Source organism: Natator depressus, chromosome 3 (assembly GCF_965152275.1).
Source record: "Natator depressus isolate rNatDep1 chromosome 3, rNatDep2.hap1, whole genome shotgun sequence".
Taxonomy (NCBI): Eukaryota; Metazoa; Chordata; order Testudines; family Cheloniidae; genus Natator; species Natator depressus.
Window position 1 is genome coordinate 151,403,960 of NC_134236.1, and position 13,964 is coordinate 151,417,923.

Consider the following 13,964-nt stretch of genomic DNA (forward strand, 5'->3'; position numbering starts at 1 on the left):
CATCAGAGATCTGCCTGCATTGCTCCTTTTTTCAAATGATCAATAATTCCTAGCTTTATTGCAACAGAAATTGATTTTCGCTTTGGAGGCATGGCTCATATTTTAATGACACTTTTGTTTCAGAGGCACAATGTGACACTTCTGTTTTGGAAGCACAGCATGAACATATGGCACTGGATAAAAATTGTGCATGTATGTGCAACATCCTTTTGTTATTTATTTATTTGTTTGTTTACAACACTGTAGTTGGGATCCAGGGACCAGGACTGTTATAGCCGAAGGTTCGTAATTATGAAAGGCATTACAGAGTGTGTACTGTATCTTAATGGTCATCTGCTATTGTAATGTTGTAGTGTACTGTTGGTATAGAAGGCACTGGAATAATATACATAGCCCCAACACCCCCATCTGGTGACAAGTCTCTTATTTTCCTTAACAAAGGAGTGCAAACATACACCAGTTTAACTTGTACATCAGTGAGTAGTTCATTTTCTTCTCTTTGTTAAGATTTCTTTCCCTCATCGAACACTAACACCCTGTCCAAACTAATTTTCAATGAGGACAGCATGTCACTATTTAGTGCATAACTAAATGACTGGGTATTCTCTCAGAAACACTATTCTGCATTCAATGAAATTATTAGGAATTATCAGATAGGAACTAATTCAGTGAAAAACTCTGAATACAATACTAATATCTTTCTGGGGTGTATTAACAGAAGTGTCAGATGTAAGATATGGGATGTAATTGTCCTGCTCTACTTGGTGCTAGTGAGGCCTCAGCTGGAGTACTGTGTCCAATTCTGGGCGCCGCACTTTCAGTGACATGTGGACAAATTGGAGAGATTCCAGAGAAGAACAACAAAAATGATAATAAATGTTTATTTATTAATAAATAAATAAACCTATGAGGAAAAGTTAAGAAACTGTGCATGTTTAGTCTTGTGTATTTACAAGCTTAAGATCTATGCCCTCAAAGTGGGATTTCCAGGAGTAGCTAAGTTACTTAGGCGCACACATTTCAATGAAAGTCATTTCTGCTTTTAAGTCAGCTCGGCACTCTTGAAAAATCCCACTATTTTTTTTTAAATTACTTTAAAGATAATTCAAGGGTTTTTCAGCTCTCCTGTGACTGTCTGCAAAAGAGAACCTGACTAAATGACTGAGTATGCAGGAAAGATAGTGAACATGATTGTACACAACGTCAAATACGAAATAAATTAACCAGAAAAAAAACCCAGAAAAAATATTGCCCCTTCCCCCGCATTTAACTTTTTCCATGTATATTGATGTTAGGAGTTATTTGTAACTATAGTAGGTACAAACATTTCAGACAGAAAGGAGATTTTTCAAGTTGATGGTGTTTCTTTAAATGTTATTAACTCCATTGGATTGTACTGTTTTTGTATCCACTGTGCTTTTGTAAGTTTGAGCTTCAGGGCAGAGACCTTTATTTGTTTAGCACAGATCATTATCAGGGGAGCTGATAGAATTGTCTATACTTAATGTTGCCCAACACTTCCCACTACATGACCTTTTTTTAGTTGATTATACCATTGCCAAACTTAAAATTATTCAGGCTGATATTTTCCATGCCAGGTGTCAGCTTCAGGTTGATGATTTCTTTTGGAAACTTTCAGCAAAAAAGGTTCAGCAGTTTCTGAGCATGAGAGTAGTGAAAAATACCCTGTTTAGCCCACGTTAAAACAATAAATCCATTCTTTGAGAACTTCTAGCACCTCTGTGCTTTGGATCTTGGGCTTGAAATTGAGTGAGGGGGTGCCATGGAAGTGCCATTTGCTATTTCCATGTTAAAAAAAAAATTCCAAATTTGGCCAAGCTATAAACTTTTTTAAAACCTCACTTCAAACATGTTCACTAGAAACTTTGTTCAAGTTTGACAGCTAATATATCTGAAGATTCTGCTTGCTCTGACCATGGTCTTGCACAGTAGTAGTTCTTTCCTTGCAATTGCTCTTTCTGGCTGCTGTAGGGCTGCGTGGTGGTACGCACAGAGAATGAGAGCAGAGAGACTGCTTCTTCTGTGCTCTCAGTCTCTCATTGCTTCCCTTGATGGTGACCAAGCAACATGGAAGATGATGCAGCCTGTCATGAATGCAGAGGGAACAAAAGCCAGGCCTGGTAGTAAAGTTGCCAGTTTGGTTGGATGTAGTCCTGGAGGTTTCATCACGTCATATAATCTTTAATTAATCCTGGTGGGTTGGTAACCCTACCTGAGAGCAACAGGTTGGTGGCAGAGGGAGTAGATTGGGATGAGGTACCTGGGGAAGGAAGGGGGGTGGGTGGGTGATAGGGAATATGGTAGAAGATGGGGGGGGGGGGAGGAGGGGGGAAAGACTGGGACTGAGAGCCAGCAGGGAACTGGGAGTTATGGGTGGGGGGAGGAAGGAGACTGAAATCAGATGTAGAACTGGGGGCACTGGATGAAACTGACTGCGAGTGGCTGTGTCCAAGGGGTGAAAACTGGAATGAGGAGCAAGGAGCAGGACACAGGTCTGGGAGAGGGACAGACTTGAATGGTTTAAGAAAAACAGTATGTGATCATGTAATTAAAGACGATCATAATGCATATGCACAAGGGGAGAAAATTAAGGTTGCAAGAGCTTGACCTAGCAACCTTAATATTCTTTCAATGTAGTTTTAAAAACGTAATTTTGGTAGAACAGTAGCTACACTGTAGTTAAAGTTGTGCTACAAAGTTCAGATTTAATAAAAATTTTCAATCTTTATTTCGTAAAAATTGCAGTGAAATGGCAAAAACCTTAACAGAATATAAACTTTGAGCACTATTTAAATTTTTTATGGTGATTTGATGAAAAATGAATTGATATAGAAAGAATAATAAAAGTTCAAAAATCACCCTTTTTTTTCACTGGATTGTTCTCACTTTCATCCCTTTTAGAGGAAACAACACACACTGGGACTCATCCTTTGGCCACTATGTTGCTCCTCATGTGCTGATTCCAAGAATATCATTTATACATTTTTACCTATCACAGAAAATATGTGAGCCAAGGTGAATCTACCAAATTTTAATTTGATGACAAATTTTCTGTAGCATGAATGCTTGCACCCTCTCTCTCTCTCTCACACACACACACAAAAGTTTCCTGAGCTACAAAAGAGGAGACCAGAAGTTCAGATCTCACTTCTTCTAAATGCTATTCTCATGCAATTCACTACCCTTATTACTGACTACAGCCATAAACTCCAATCTAGAAGACAGGGAAGAGATGCTGATCTCCCTTCCACACCCTTTTTCAAAAATAAATTAGCAAAGATATTATGCAAGATCACCGCAGGCAGAAAACCCAGGTTTCTAAAATGACAGTAACCAATCTAATCCACTACACTAATCTGCCTTTTAGAGGGACTAAACCAGTTTTAGTTATTCTTTCACTAAACATTATAAATCACATCCTCTATCCCAGAGGCAGGCATAGACTCCAGGATTCCTGATCACCAGTATTCTTCTGTTGACTAGTAAATAGTTATGTAACTCACTGTAAAAGTGTGCGTGAAATCCCCCTCCCGTGTTAGGTCTAGAAAGGGTCTAGCAATTACTTGTGTAGCTCAAACAGTAAGGGCCTAAGATAGGGATGTGTAGGTCACGGAATTCAAACCCTACTGCTGATTTATGTGGCGGGATGGTATGGTTGCATGTGATTCACACAGTGAAAAGGCCACTTTCAAACAGGTGTTGTAATTAAGAACCATCACATGACTTGAGCAACATTAAGGCAAAATAATTTCCCAAATGCACGGATTATGGGACAGTCAGATGTGCTGATCTGTTGATATAATTGTTATAAAAACATATGAAGTCACTATCAAGGTGATGCACTAAATTAGATTAAGCTGGGTATGGCATATGTGTATCTGTTGGAGCTAGAAATGAAAGCCTATGGAACATTGGAGTGTATTATTGACAGTGTGTAGGCAATAAGGTAGAAAGGAATGTACCAGTCTATCCCTTTCTTATTTCCATGTGTGACAGATTGTGGATATATCTTTATCAACTTGTAAACTTCAATTTGTTTTGTGAATCCTATTTTGGTTCAGAGGCTCTACTTTGTACTGTAACCTCCTTTGTGTATCCATTTTGTAGCCGGATGTAATGGGGTTTACAAACCCCACAATAGGCCTGAAGGGATTAAAAGGCAATACTGGGCCCAAGTAGACCTGCTCCTCCAGGCCTGCTGAGCATGCTCCTACTGGAGAAGTGGGTTGAAAGGAGCTGAGAAGCCCATGCAAATGGTGATGGGAAGGAGGATGACTCCTCTGGGAAGCCAGACAAAAGACTGCCTGAGAGGGCACACAGATCGGGTAAGGCTCATAGACAGTGCCTTCTCCAACCACCACTCCCTTTGAGGTCCTGCAGAGCCTTGCTCCTTTGGTCTCTTTGTTAACTGATTGACTGGCTCTAGAGGCCATGCCCCAAACTGAAGGGACATATAGGTAGGAAGTAGCTCAGGGCAGTGGACTTAGACTTGCTGCAGCGAGGATCCTGGTCTGGGACCCAGTGGAGTGGGAGGGCCTGGGTCTGGATCCTCCTACCACACCACTTTAAGGTCTGTTGCCCAGATGTGGGTGGAAACCAGGAGATTTCCAGCTTAGAGTCAGGAACCAGGCATCTATACTATCCTGAAAGAGATGCAAGGGGCTGGAGGGCCAATGGCATACCTGCTAGGCTGTCTGGTCTTCCAAGTGACCTATCACACAGGGGCTTGAGACCTTTGTCTGAGAAGCTATGACAGAACAATCAAGGGTCAACAACATAATGACTATTCCCTACTGGGTTTTCTATGGGTAGGGCCCCTGACTCTCAGCCCAGAAGCTGACAGGGGACATGGAGCCTGAAACTTTCCTAGGAAGAAGCACATGGGTAAATGGAGGACACAGGCTGTTTTAAAAGGGTGTTTTTCTAAGCCAGAGGCCAGACCACAATGACAGGCAAGACCACTGGGTTAAGGAGGGCAGAAAGGGCTACCAAGCCTAAGGATGCAGACCAAGCCTCAGACTCATAGGAGGGCATAAGGTCAGGCTTGGGGAGTGTGCTCAGGATTTTGTTGTTTTTCAAAGATCTGTAACTCTCCAGCATGTACTTTATTAAGAAGCAAGTGGTTAAGAAATTCTTTTGCTAGGCCAGTGTTCCTTGCCTTCCTGTACCTGAAGGGCTAACTGAGAAATCAGAGCTCCCACAGCCTGAAGGGATTGTGGGAGAAAGCATCTAATCAAGTGGGAGCTTGGGAGTGTTGTCAGACACAGGGTCTGTTTGTGGGAGTTTGCTGGAGGGACCCAGAGCTAGAAAAGTGATCAGTCACTACCCTGATAAAGGGCTCTTAGAAACTTAAGGGCCCAGAATTTGGGATCCATTACAACAGACTGTGTCCATCCAGAAAGGTAGCCTGGGCCAGGTTAAGACACCTTGCTTGTCAGGTTTTGGGTAGACAGAGTGTGTCCTACTGCAACCTTAACTGTAACTAAACATTGTTTTTGTTTGCTAATAAATATTACATTGGCAAACCAGTCTGGAAAAATGTGGAACTGGCTTGACTGGCAGCATCCACAAAAGTTGGTTTTGGTTTGAAAGAATGGCTCTTGAGCTACACTTGAAGTCTCCACTCCCCAAAATCACATTTGTTGGGGTCTAGTCTCAGTTATTTGCAAGTTATAATGGTATAATTCCAACCAGTGTTAGTGAGACGTAACCATGTAAATCTCTCACAGATCAATGGGTAATAGTTTGCTTAGTTTCTCCCATGGGCAAATAAGCGGAAAAAAATTAAACTCACTTGCAGGAAACTTTTGTTCGATCAGCCACCATCGTCCATTGCTGCTGATTAGTGGAAACCTCAATGTAGTAACTATAGCTCCGATCATCACAGTCCCAGAGAAGTAACCTGGACAGGGAGAAATAGAATACAGAAGTGATCAGTAAAATTACCACTAAACCAAGATGCTCATTATTTTTTTTCAGTCTTTTCTATCTTCTTCTTAATCCTTGTTTAGCTAAACTCTTTGGTCTACAATGTGCCTCTAACAATCAGTGTTCCCTGTTGATACCCTTTTCCTTTCGCACATTATTTCGGGTATTCCTCTGAGTCCCAACTATTCACACTACTTTATGTTAACGCCAACAATCAATCTATAATATATTCCCTATAGTCATTCTACAATATTCATACAGTTTATTTTTAATTTATTTACTAATCTATATATACTCTATTTCAATTGCCAGGTGGAACTGCCAGTGTATCACTGACTTGAAGATCTGTTTGGATAATGTGGCTCTGTACAGAAAGCACAGCTCAAGAGCCAGAAGAAAAATAAAGCAGATCCTGATTGTGTGGAATACTGTCTTCTTGCATATATTCTCTTATTGTGGCGCAAACACAAGGATTACTCACTAACAGAGAACTCAAGGCCTGCATATGAAATGGGAATTTCTCATCTCTATGGATCAAATTGGCAAAGAAAGAAAAAGTAAAACTGGCCTATTCAGGTCAGGTCAGGTCAGCTCTTAAGAAGGACCCCTTCTTCTATTCATACTACCTAATGAGTGTGCTGTCCTTCAGGAAACACATTAAATGCATTGTTAAGGAGCTCCCTTCACCTTATCTTGGTCTTCCTGCAGTGTCCAGGACACAAGGCATCAGGAATATGGTTTAACTAAGCTCCAACTTTATCAAGTGAGACATCTGGGAACTATAAGGCAATAGCTTGTCCAGAGCAGGACAACCTTCCATTGTAACCTGTGCCACCTGGAGGGAGGTGGCCTTCAGCCTCCTACTCCTAAAAGTGTCATATGCTACCTCTGTGATTATTTGTACTGCATTTATGCCTCCTACTCCTCTGTTTCATCTGCTGTAGGGCTGTTGTCAGCTTCCGTTAACCTGTCTCGGAACCATTTCTGGGACTCCACTGCCCTTCCCTCCCAATATGAGGTTTAAAGGAGTGCGAAAGAGAGGGTCGTCTCCTCACTGTACCAAGCCCCCAATTAGAAGCCCCATCCCCATTTCCCACCTTCTTTATGAGATGTGGCTTCCTATTTCTCTTCTAGGTCTGGTTTATTAGGTAACTGAACCTCATGCTCAACAATTACCTGCACTGGGCACCTATGAAAAAAAATAATTTTACAATCTAACCTACCTACTAGGTCCCTGAGCTGTTCACAGGAAGATGAAACCACACCCATCTCAGCCCAATCTGGCAGTGAGATAAATTCTTTTCCAGCACTAAAAAGGCAACTAGCATGATGTCTACAACAAGGTCCACAAGCCCAGACCTACCATAATGCCAAGGGGGATGAGGGGGTGGAGCAGGAGCCCCCCCACCCCGCTGCAGAATGGTACCCTCAGACAGGAGGAAAGATTTATAGACCTTCCCCGTGGGTGCATGGGAGTCAGTAGGCTTATGCTGAGCCCTTGTCCAACCAATAAGCCACAGAGCTCCGCCTCCTTCACTCTTCAAGCCTGAAGGAGCAGAGGGTGTGTGCGCAATCCTTGAAGGAGCCAAGGGTTTTCTTTCCCCTGATATTCCAGACAAAATTTTCCCAAGTCTTGAGGTGGATTCTATGCTACAGGGACTAGTACACCATAGCTATGGCGCCATAGCAATGTCAGCATAACCCTGTAGTGTAGATGCAGGCTACAGGGATGGAAAGGGTTTTTCCATTGCTGTTGGAACACCACCTCCCCAAACAAAGGTACTACGGCTGATGAAAGCATTCTTTCATTGACCTACCTGCGTCTGCATTGGGGATTAGATCGCCATAGCTATGGCCCTCGGAGTGTGCTTTTTTTCACACCCCAAGTACTGTAACTATGTCAACCTAAATTTTAAGTGTAGACCAGGCCTGAGGCTTGGGGGTGGTGGGAGGCAATCTCATTACCTATTTTTCTTTAGAAGCAGTGAAGCATTTTTAAAAATTAATAGATGTGATTTTGTTTATATCGTACATATGTGCCTGGGCTGGCTGCATACCATTGATTAGCAGGGGTTTGGTTTACAACTACTTGCTTTCTTTGCTGTTGTTTTGATACAACACTCAATAGCAAGTATGTTTTCAAAACGCTTATCTTTGCTGCTTGAATTAGGAGTGACTGTAGACAAACTCAACAAACTGCACTTCCCTTTCTTCAAAATAATTGCTCTCTCTTCAGTCTGTGAACCAAGTTTTTAAATGGTAATATTCTAATTGGAAAGCCTGCATTATGCATGTTATGGCAAACTAGGTTATGCTGAATGTGTTTTTTTTTATCTTCTATTCATTTCCTTAAGGGATTAATTCTCTATCAGATTAAGAGTTACAAAGATTGAAGTCCTTTGCTTATTCACTGAACTGGGTGCCCTTTAAAAGCTCATAGAAAGTGCCTGCTCCATATTGTTTATGCAGTATGCCTAAATTTGTGCAATACACTAGTGTAAATATTTAGCCTTTGTGATAATTTGGCTAGCAGATTCTTGTCAGCAAATGTTGCTAACACTAAGGCTGGTGCACACTAGGAACTTATGTTGGTATAACTCTGTGGAAAATCCATACCCCTGAGCAACACAGTTATACCGACCTAATCCCTGGTGTAGACAGTGCTATGTTGACAGACCGCTTCTCCTGTTAATGTAGCTACTGCCTCTCTGGGATGTGAAGTACCTATACAGAAGGGAGAAGCTCTCCTGTTGGCACAGATAGTGTCTTCACTAAGCACTACAGTGTCACAGCTGCACTGGTGTAAGTGCAGACAAGCCCTAACTGTAATGAACATTTGGTATATTTTGATTGCACCTGCTGTCTGCTATGAAATCCAATGGGACCTGTTCCTACCACAATAATCAGAGCACAACTAACCAATCAAAAACAGCTAGAACTACACTGACCATCTAAATCACTATAAGTAGAGCTAAACATACAAGTAAAAAGAAAACTGCGGAATCTAGTTAGCACAATTAACAAAAGGGGCTAGTCCGGGTTCTTTCCTCAACTATGCACAGCAAACCCTTTTCAAACTACAGTGGGTAAGGATTGTTGCCAGTCACTGAAAATATCAAGAAACATCCAAATTGAGCCAGTTAGATTCTAAAAGAAAATAAACTTGGTCACATTTAAACACTTTTCCAGGAGCAAACTATCAAGCTTGTGTGTCTTTAAGGATCTCTTACCAGAATGCTTAAGTCTCATATAATTTCACTTCTCCCCAGTGAGACAATCTTTCTTGCTTTCAGCTGCTACCTCTGCTGTGACAAAAATTACTGTTCAAAAATTATTCCACTCTTCAGAGTTAAACAATGCTGCCGGTAGAGAGGTGAAAATGACCTAGCTGGGAGCTGAACAAAGAGCCCTTTTCCTTATGGGAAAATGCTGTCCATAGCTGAGCCTGCCTTGCTTTAGGAATTCATTTACTAGGAATATATGGGTCCAATCCCTGACCCAAGAATAGTGCTAAGGCCTCATGCTTCCATGATCCTGTGCAAATCAGAACCTGGTAAAACTTTAGGTTTAGCATTATATTTCCTATTTCTCAATCTCAGAAAATTTGGGCTCAGGTAGGCTGAACAAACAGATTTTACAAAGAGACTTCAGAATCTCTCAACTCAATCCCAGACCATTAATATTATTAATAAATAATAATTTAAGACACTAAAATAAAAGGCTTCCAAAAGAAGCCTTTTAGCTCTCATTAGTTCTGTCTATCTGCAAATTAAAAATTCAGAGCTGATTCTGTCAAATTCCCAGAGGCATCTTTTCAGGACTTGGTCAGAAGAAAGATTCAGCTATGAGAAATTCTGCTTCCTCAGATCCTCACTCACCCTGCTTTTCTACAACTGTTAAGGTTGTTTGCCAGCTCAAGACAAGACAGACTTCCTTGTTAAAAGTCTGACAACGTAAGGGTAGAATCCTAGATGTGACGAGTACTTATAAACAACAGATACTGAATCTATTTAACAATTTCTAATTGTAGGCTAAATCTTCTGAAGGATTATAAAGAGGGAAAAAGGCAAAAACATATGTAAATTGTTTTCTTTTAAAAAGGCTGTAAAAAAAGTAGCTAATTACGTTTTTCAATAGATTTCTTTCATTATTGGGGACTCAATGCAGTTTCCTTGTGCCAGGTCTTCAAAGTTTTGATCAGGAGTTTAAAATTCAAATATTTCCAATAGCACAGTGGTAATTATAATTATTCTAACCGCTAAATGCTCTAATTAAAACACAAGTGGTGTGGATTGAGAGCAAAAGACTAAGTGGACATATCTCTTTTTTTGTGAGTTGCTCTCATCTCAGCAGTACTTGGCCCAGGTTAAACTACTTGAAAGAGGACATGGCTTTGGGTTATCATTAACAAACAGCGTATTAATTTAAGCCACTCCCAAAGAGACTTAACATGAATGATAAAAATAGACACTTCCTCCTTTGGGATTTGTGAAAGATGCAAAATAAGAGTTTGGCCTTTGCCTCCACATTTTTTTTTTTTTTTAAGAACAAAGAGAGAAAAGAAATACACCCTGTTTGGAATTTATTCTGCAAGAGCTGTCTTTTCAGAGAAAAAAAGCAAAAGCCTGCCAGGCACTTGCATGAATATTCACCAGTGCACACTGGGCACAAGGGCCACTTTTCATGCCACATGCACTAATCCTTCAAACGTATTCCAGGCAAGTTACTAGGGTAAACTTCTATAGAGGAGCTGTGCTTTGCTGTGATGAATTTGGGATGGCTGAAAGGAGAATGTCTAACTACAGAAGGCAGAGTTGCGTACACAACAGGAATACATCAGTCATAGGCAAAGCTGATGATGATACTGGGGCTTCCCATATTAGAATAAAATGTTACATTAGCTTTCATTAGTAAATCTTGCCCTGTGGGCTGAGAGAGAAATGCTGAGTGACTTGAAGGTTCCTGCAGCTCATTCCTTGCAATAGCAGGAGCATTAAACATTTGTTTCTCTTATATTAACATTCCCAGAAACCCAAGGCTTCCCCTATTATTCACTTAACCACTAGTGTTTATTTAAATTACAAATTTGATAACACACTGCACTTTATAAAGTGCATTTAAAATACAGGTAAATATTTCCATGTTACAGGTGGGGGAACTGAGGCATACACAGATTAAGTGATTTGTCCTAGTCCACGCAGCAAAACCAGGTCAAAGCCTGGCCTAGAATCCAAGTGTCCTCTCTCCTAGCCTTGAGCATAGAGTAACCATGTTGCCTATCACATTTAGTAGCCCTGATATTCACATGCAGCTATATGCAACATTCACTACTGGGTGTCTTAGCAAATGGCATCAGTCTGCTATGCCTTGTCCTCTAGCTCAAGAAATGTATATTGTAAATACAGTTATGCTGGAAGGTGTTAATGGCTGCCACCAAGCAGGTTGTTGATCTACAGACAATCACAGACCTGGTTAAAGCTGGTATATATGCTAAGCACCCTTCTCTCAGGAGCCATAAAAAGAGCAATTAAGCCCATTTATGTAGTGACATAGCTGGAAACAGTAGAAGCTGCCACTCAAGGCAATGGGTCCTATGTTATGGCCTGATACTAAACCTACTAAAGGGTTCCCTGATTGCAATTGTAGAGGTACACACTTAGTAAATAAACAGGATTCCACCAAAGAAATAACTGAGTTGTATCATCAATTTCTCCTCCTAATGGAACAAGCGTGCAAGGCCCCAAATATTGGCTAACTATGCAGGGCAAAAGAGGCAACAATACTTTTTTTCAAAACAGCTAAAAGTGTCATATGCTACCCCTGTGATTATTTGTACTGCATTTATGCCAGTATTTTACATTGCTGCTGCTCAGATTAAAAAAAAGCTGGGCATGTTTAGTCTTGAGAGGAGATGACTGGTGGGAGACCAGATAACAGTCTTCAAATATGTTAAGGGCTGTTATAAAAGGGACGGTGATCAATTACTCTCCGTGTCCACCAAGGGTAGGACAAATAATGGCCTTAATCTGCAGCAAGCGAGATTTAGGTTCGATATTAGCATAAATTTTCTAACTATAAAGATAGTTAAGCACTGGACTAGCCTTCCAAGGGAGGTTTTTAGGAACTGGTTAGACCAGGGGCGGGCAAACTTTTTGGCCTAAGAGCCGCATCGGGTTTCTGAAATTGTATGGAGGGCTGGTTAGGGGAGGCTGTGCCTCCCCAAACAGCCAGGCATGGCCCGGCCCCTGCCCCCTATCTGACCCCCCTGGGACTCCTGCCCCATCCAACACTCCCTGTTCCCTGACAGCTCCCTGTCCCAGTCCCCTCACCACTCCCGGAACCCCTGCCCCTAACTGCCCCCTGCCGCCCCATCCAACCGCCTCCTCCTTCCTGATTGCCCCCCCAGGACCCCTGCCCCACCCAACCACCCCTTCTCCCTGACCGTCCCCAGACCCCTCGCCCCAACTGCCTCCCCATCCCATCCAACGCCCCCCTCTCCTTCCTGAGTGCCCCCCGTCCAGAACCCCTGCCCCCATTCAACCCCCCTGTTCCCTACCCTCTGACCATCCCGACCCCTATCCATGCCCCTGACCACCCCCCGAACTCCCCTGACCTCTATCCAACCCCTGCTCCCTGCCCCCTTACTGCGCAGCCTGGAGCACTGGTGGCTGGCGGCACGGCTGCGCCAGGATGGGCAGCCGCGCCACGCAGCACAGAGCACCAGGTCAGGCCGGGTTCTGCAGCTGCGCTACCCAGAGCATTGCGCCGGCGGTAAGGTGAGGCTGTGGGGGAGGAGGGACAGCAGGGGAGGGGCCGGGGGGCTAGCTTCCCAGGCCAGGAGCCGGGCAGGACGGTCCCACGGGCCAGATGTGGCCTGCGGGCTGTAGTTTGCCCACCTCTGGGTTAGACAAACACCTGTCAGGGATGGTCTAGATATATGTGGTTCTACCTCAGTGCAGGGGGCTGGATTAGGTGACCTCTCAAGATCCTGAGCAGCCCCATAATTCTATGGTCCTATACTTCCAATCTGTCAGCTTTCTGGGGAGGGATTTTTGTTCCCTGAACAGTATGTTCTGAATGTGGTAAATAACTGGGAGCTGAGAAAATACTTAATAATAACGCACCTCACAAGAACATATCCCCTTCTTGAATACCTTAAAGGCAGTTCATGACACACAGATACCAGATTGTAATATGTCCATACAGTATGTGCAGTTTGCTAGAAAACCAGCTGTAGTTCAGAAAATATTCAAGCACAAGGTAACAACACTCTTAAAGAAAAATGTAATGAGCAAGCTTTAATAAACAGAATATTTTCATGGAAAGACACTTAAATTACCTACAGTTTCTGTAATCTCCCTTTCTGTTACTGCATTTATTTGTGTTTGAATAGGTTTTCCTGCAGCCAACCAGTCCCTTTGCTGGATCCTGTAGAGGAGCCATAACCCTGCACACTTGTTTTGTGCTAATATCATCCTTATTTAGACTTATGACTTCACTGCAGGATCAGGAAAGCACAGAAGATTAGCAGAAAGGGAAGAAAGTGATAATTAGCAAAAATTGCATGGGATAATTGGAAATAGAATAGGTGTCTGGGATGATGAAATACAGAGAAAATATTAACAAATTAATTCAAGAACCTTTAATGTTAGAAGATACTTTGAAGATGAAAAGCACCATATATGTGCCTATTACTATTATTAAAGAGGGACAAGTAGTTAATATATGTTTACAGAGGTATAAAATAAGCCTATTTATTTTAACATGAGGAAGAAATTAAGATGCAGGCAAATACCATATACACTGTTACAAATTATGTACTTGTGGATTGTCTTTTCTTCCCCTTTGGGAAACTGTAGAAAAAAATCTATACGGTTATCAGCCAAATATGGAACTATAATATCATTAAAATCTCCAATTCAAGGATTGTTAGAAGAGAGTTACAGCTACTCAGCTGATTTTGATACTGCAGCACTTTCATTACTAAAAACAATTTTAGCAGCTAAATAGGAAGG

At 42.0% G+C, this 13,964-nt stretch overlaps 1 protein-coding gene and 1 long non-coding RNA gene across 3 annotated transcripts in view; one reads left to right on the top strand and one right to left on the bottom strand.

Moving 5' to 3' along the window:
• LOC141985202 (uncharacterized) overlaps positions 1-6,373 on the top strand; it is a 59,574-nt gene extending 53,201 nt beyond the window's left edge. The window contains exon 3 of the long non-coding RNA XR_012638888.1: positions 6,262-6,373. This is a non-coding gene — a long non-coding RNA (uncharacterized LOC141985202). The remainder of the gene's footprint in view (positions 1-6,261) is intronic.
• BTBD9 (BTB domain containing 9) overlaps positions 1-13,964 on the bottom strand; it is a 290,025-nt gene that overhangs the window by 82,813 nt on the left and 193,248 nt on the right. For both annotated transcript variants that reach the window (XM_074949106.1, XM_074949108.1), the window contains exon 9: positions 5,816-5,923. In XM_074949106.1, coding sequence (XP_074805207.1) covers positions 5,816-5,923 — 108 coding nt within the window. The remainder of the gene's footprint in view (positions 1-5,815; positions 5,924-13,964) is intronic.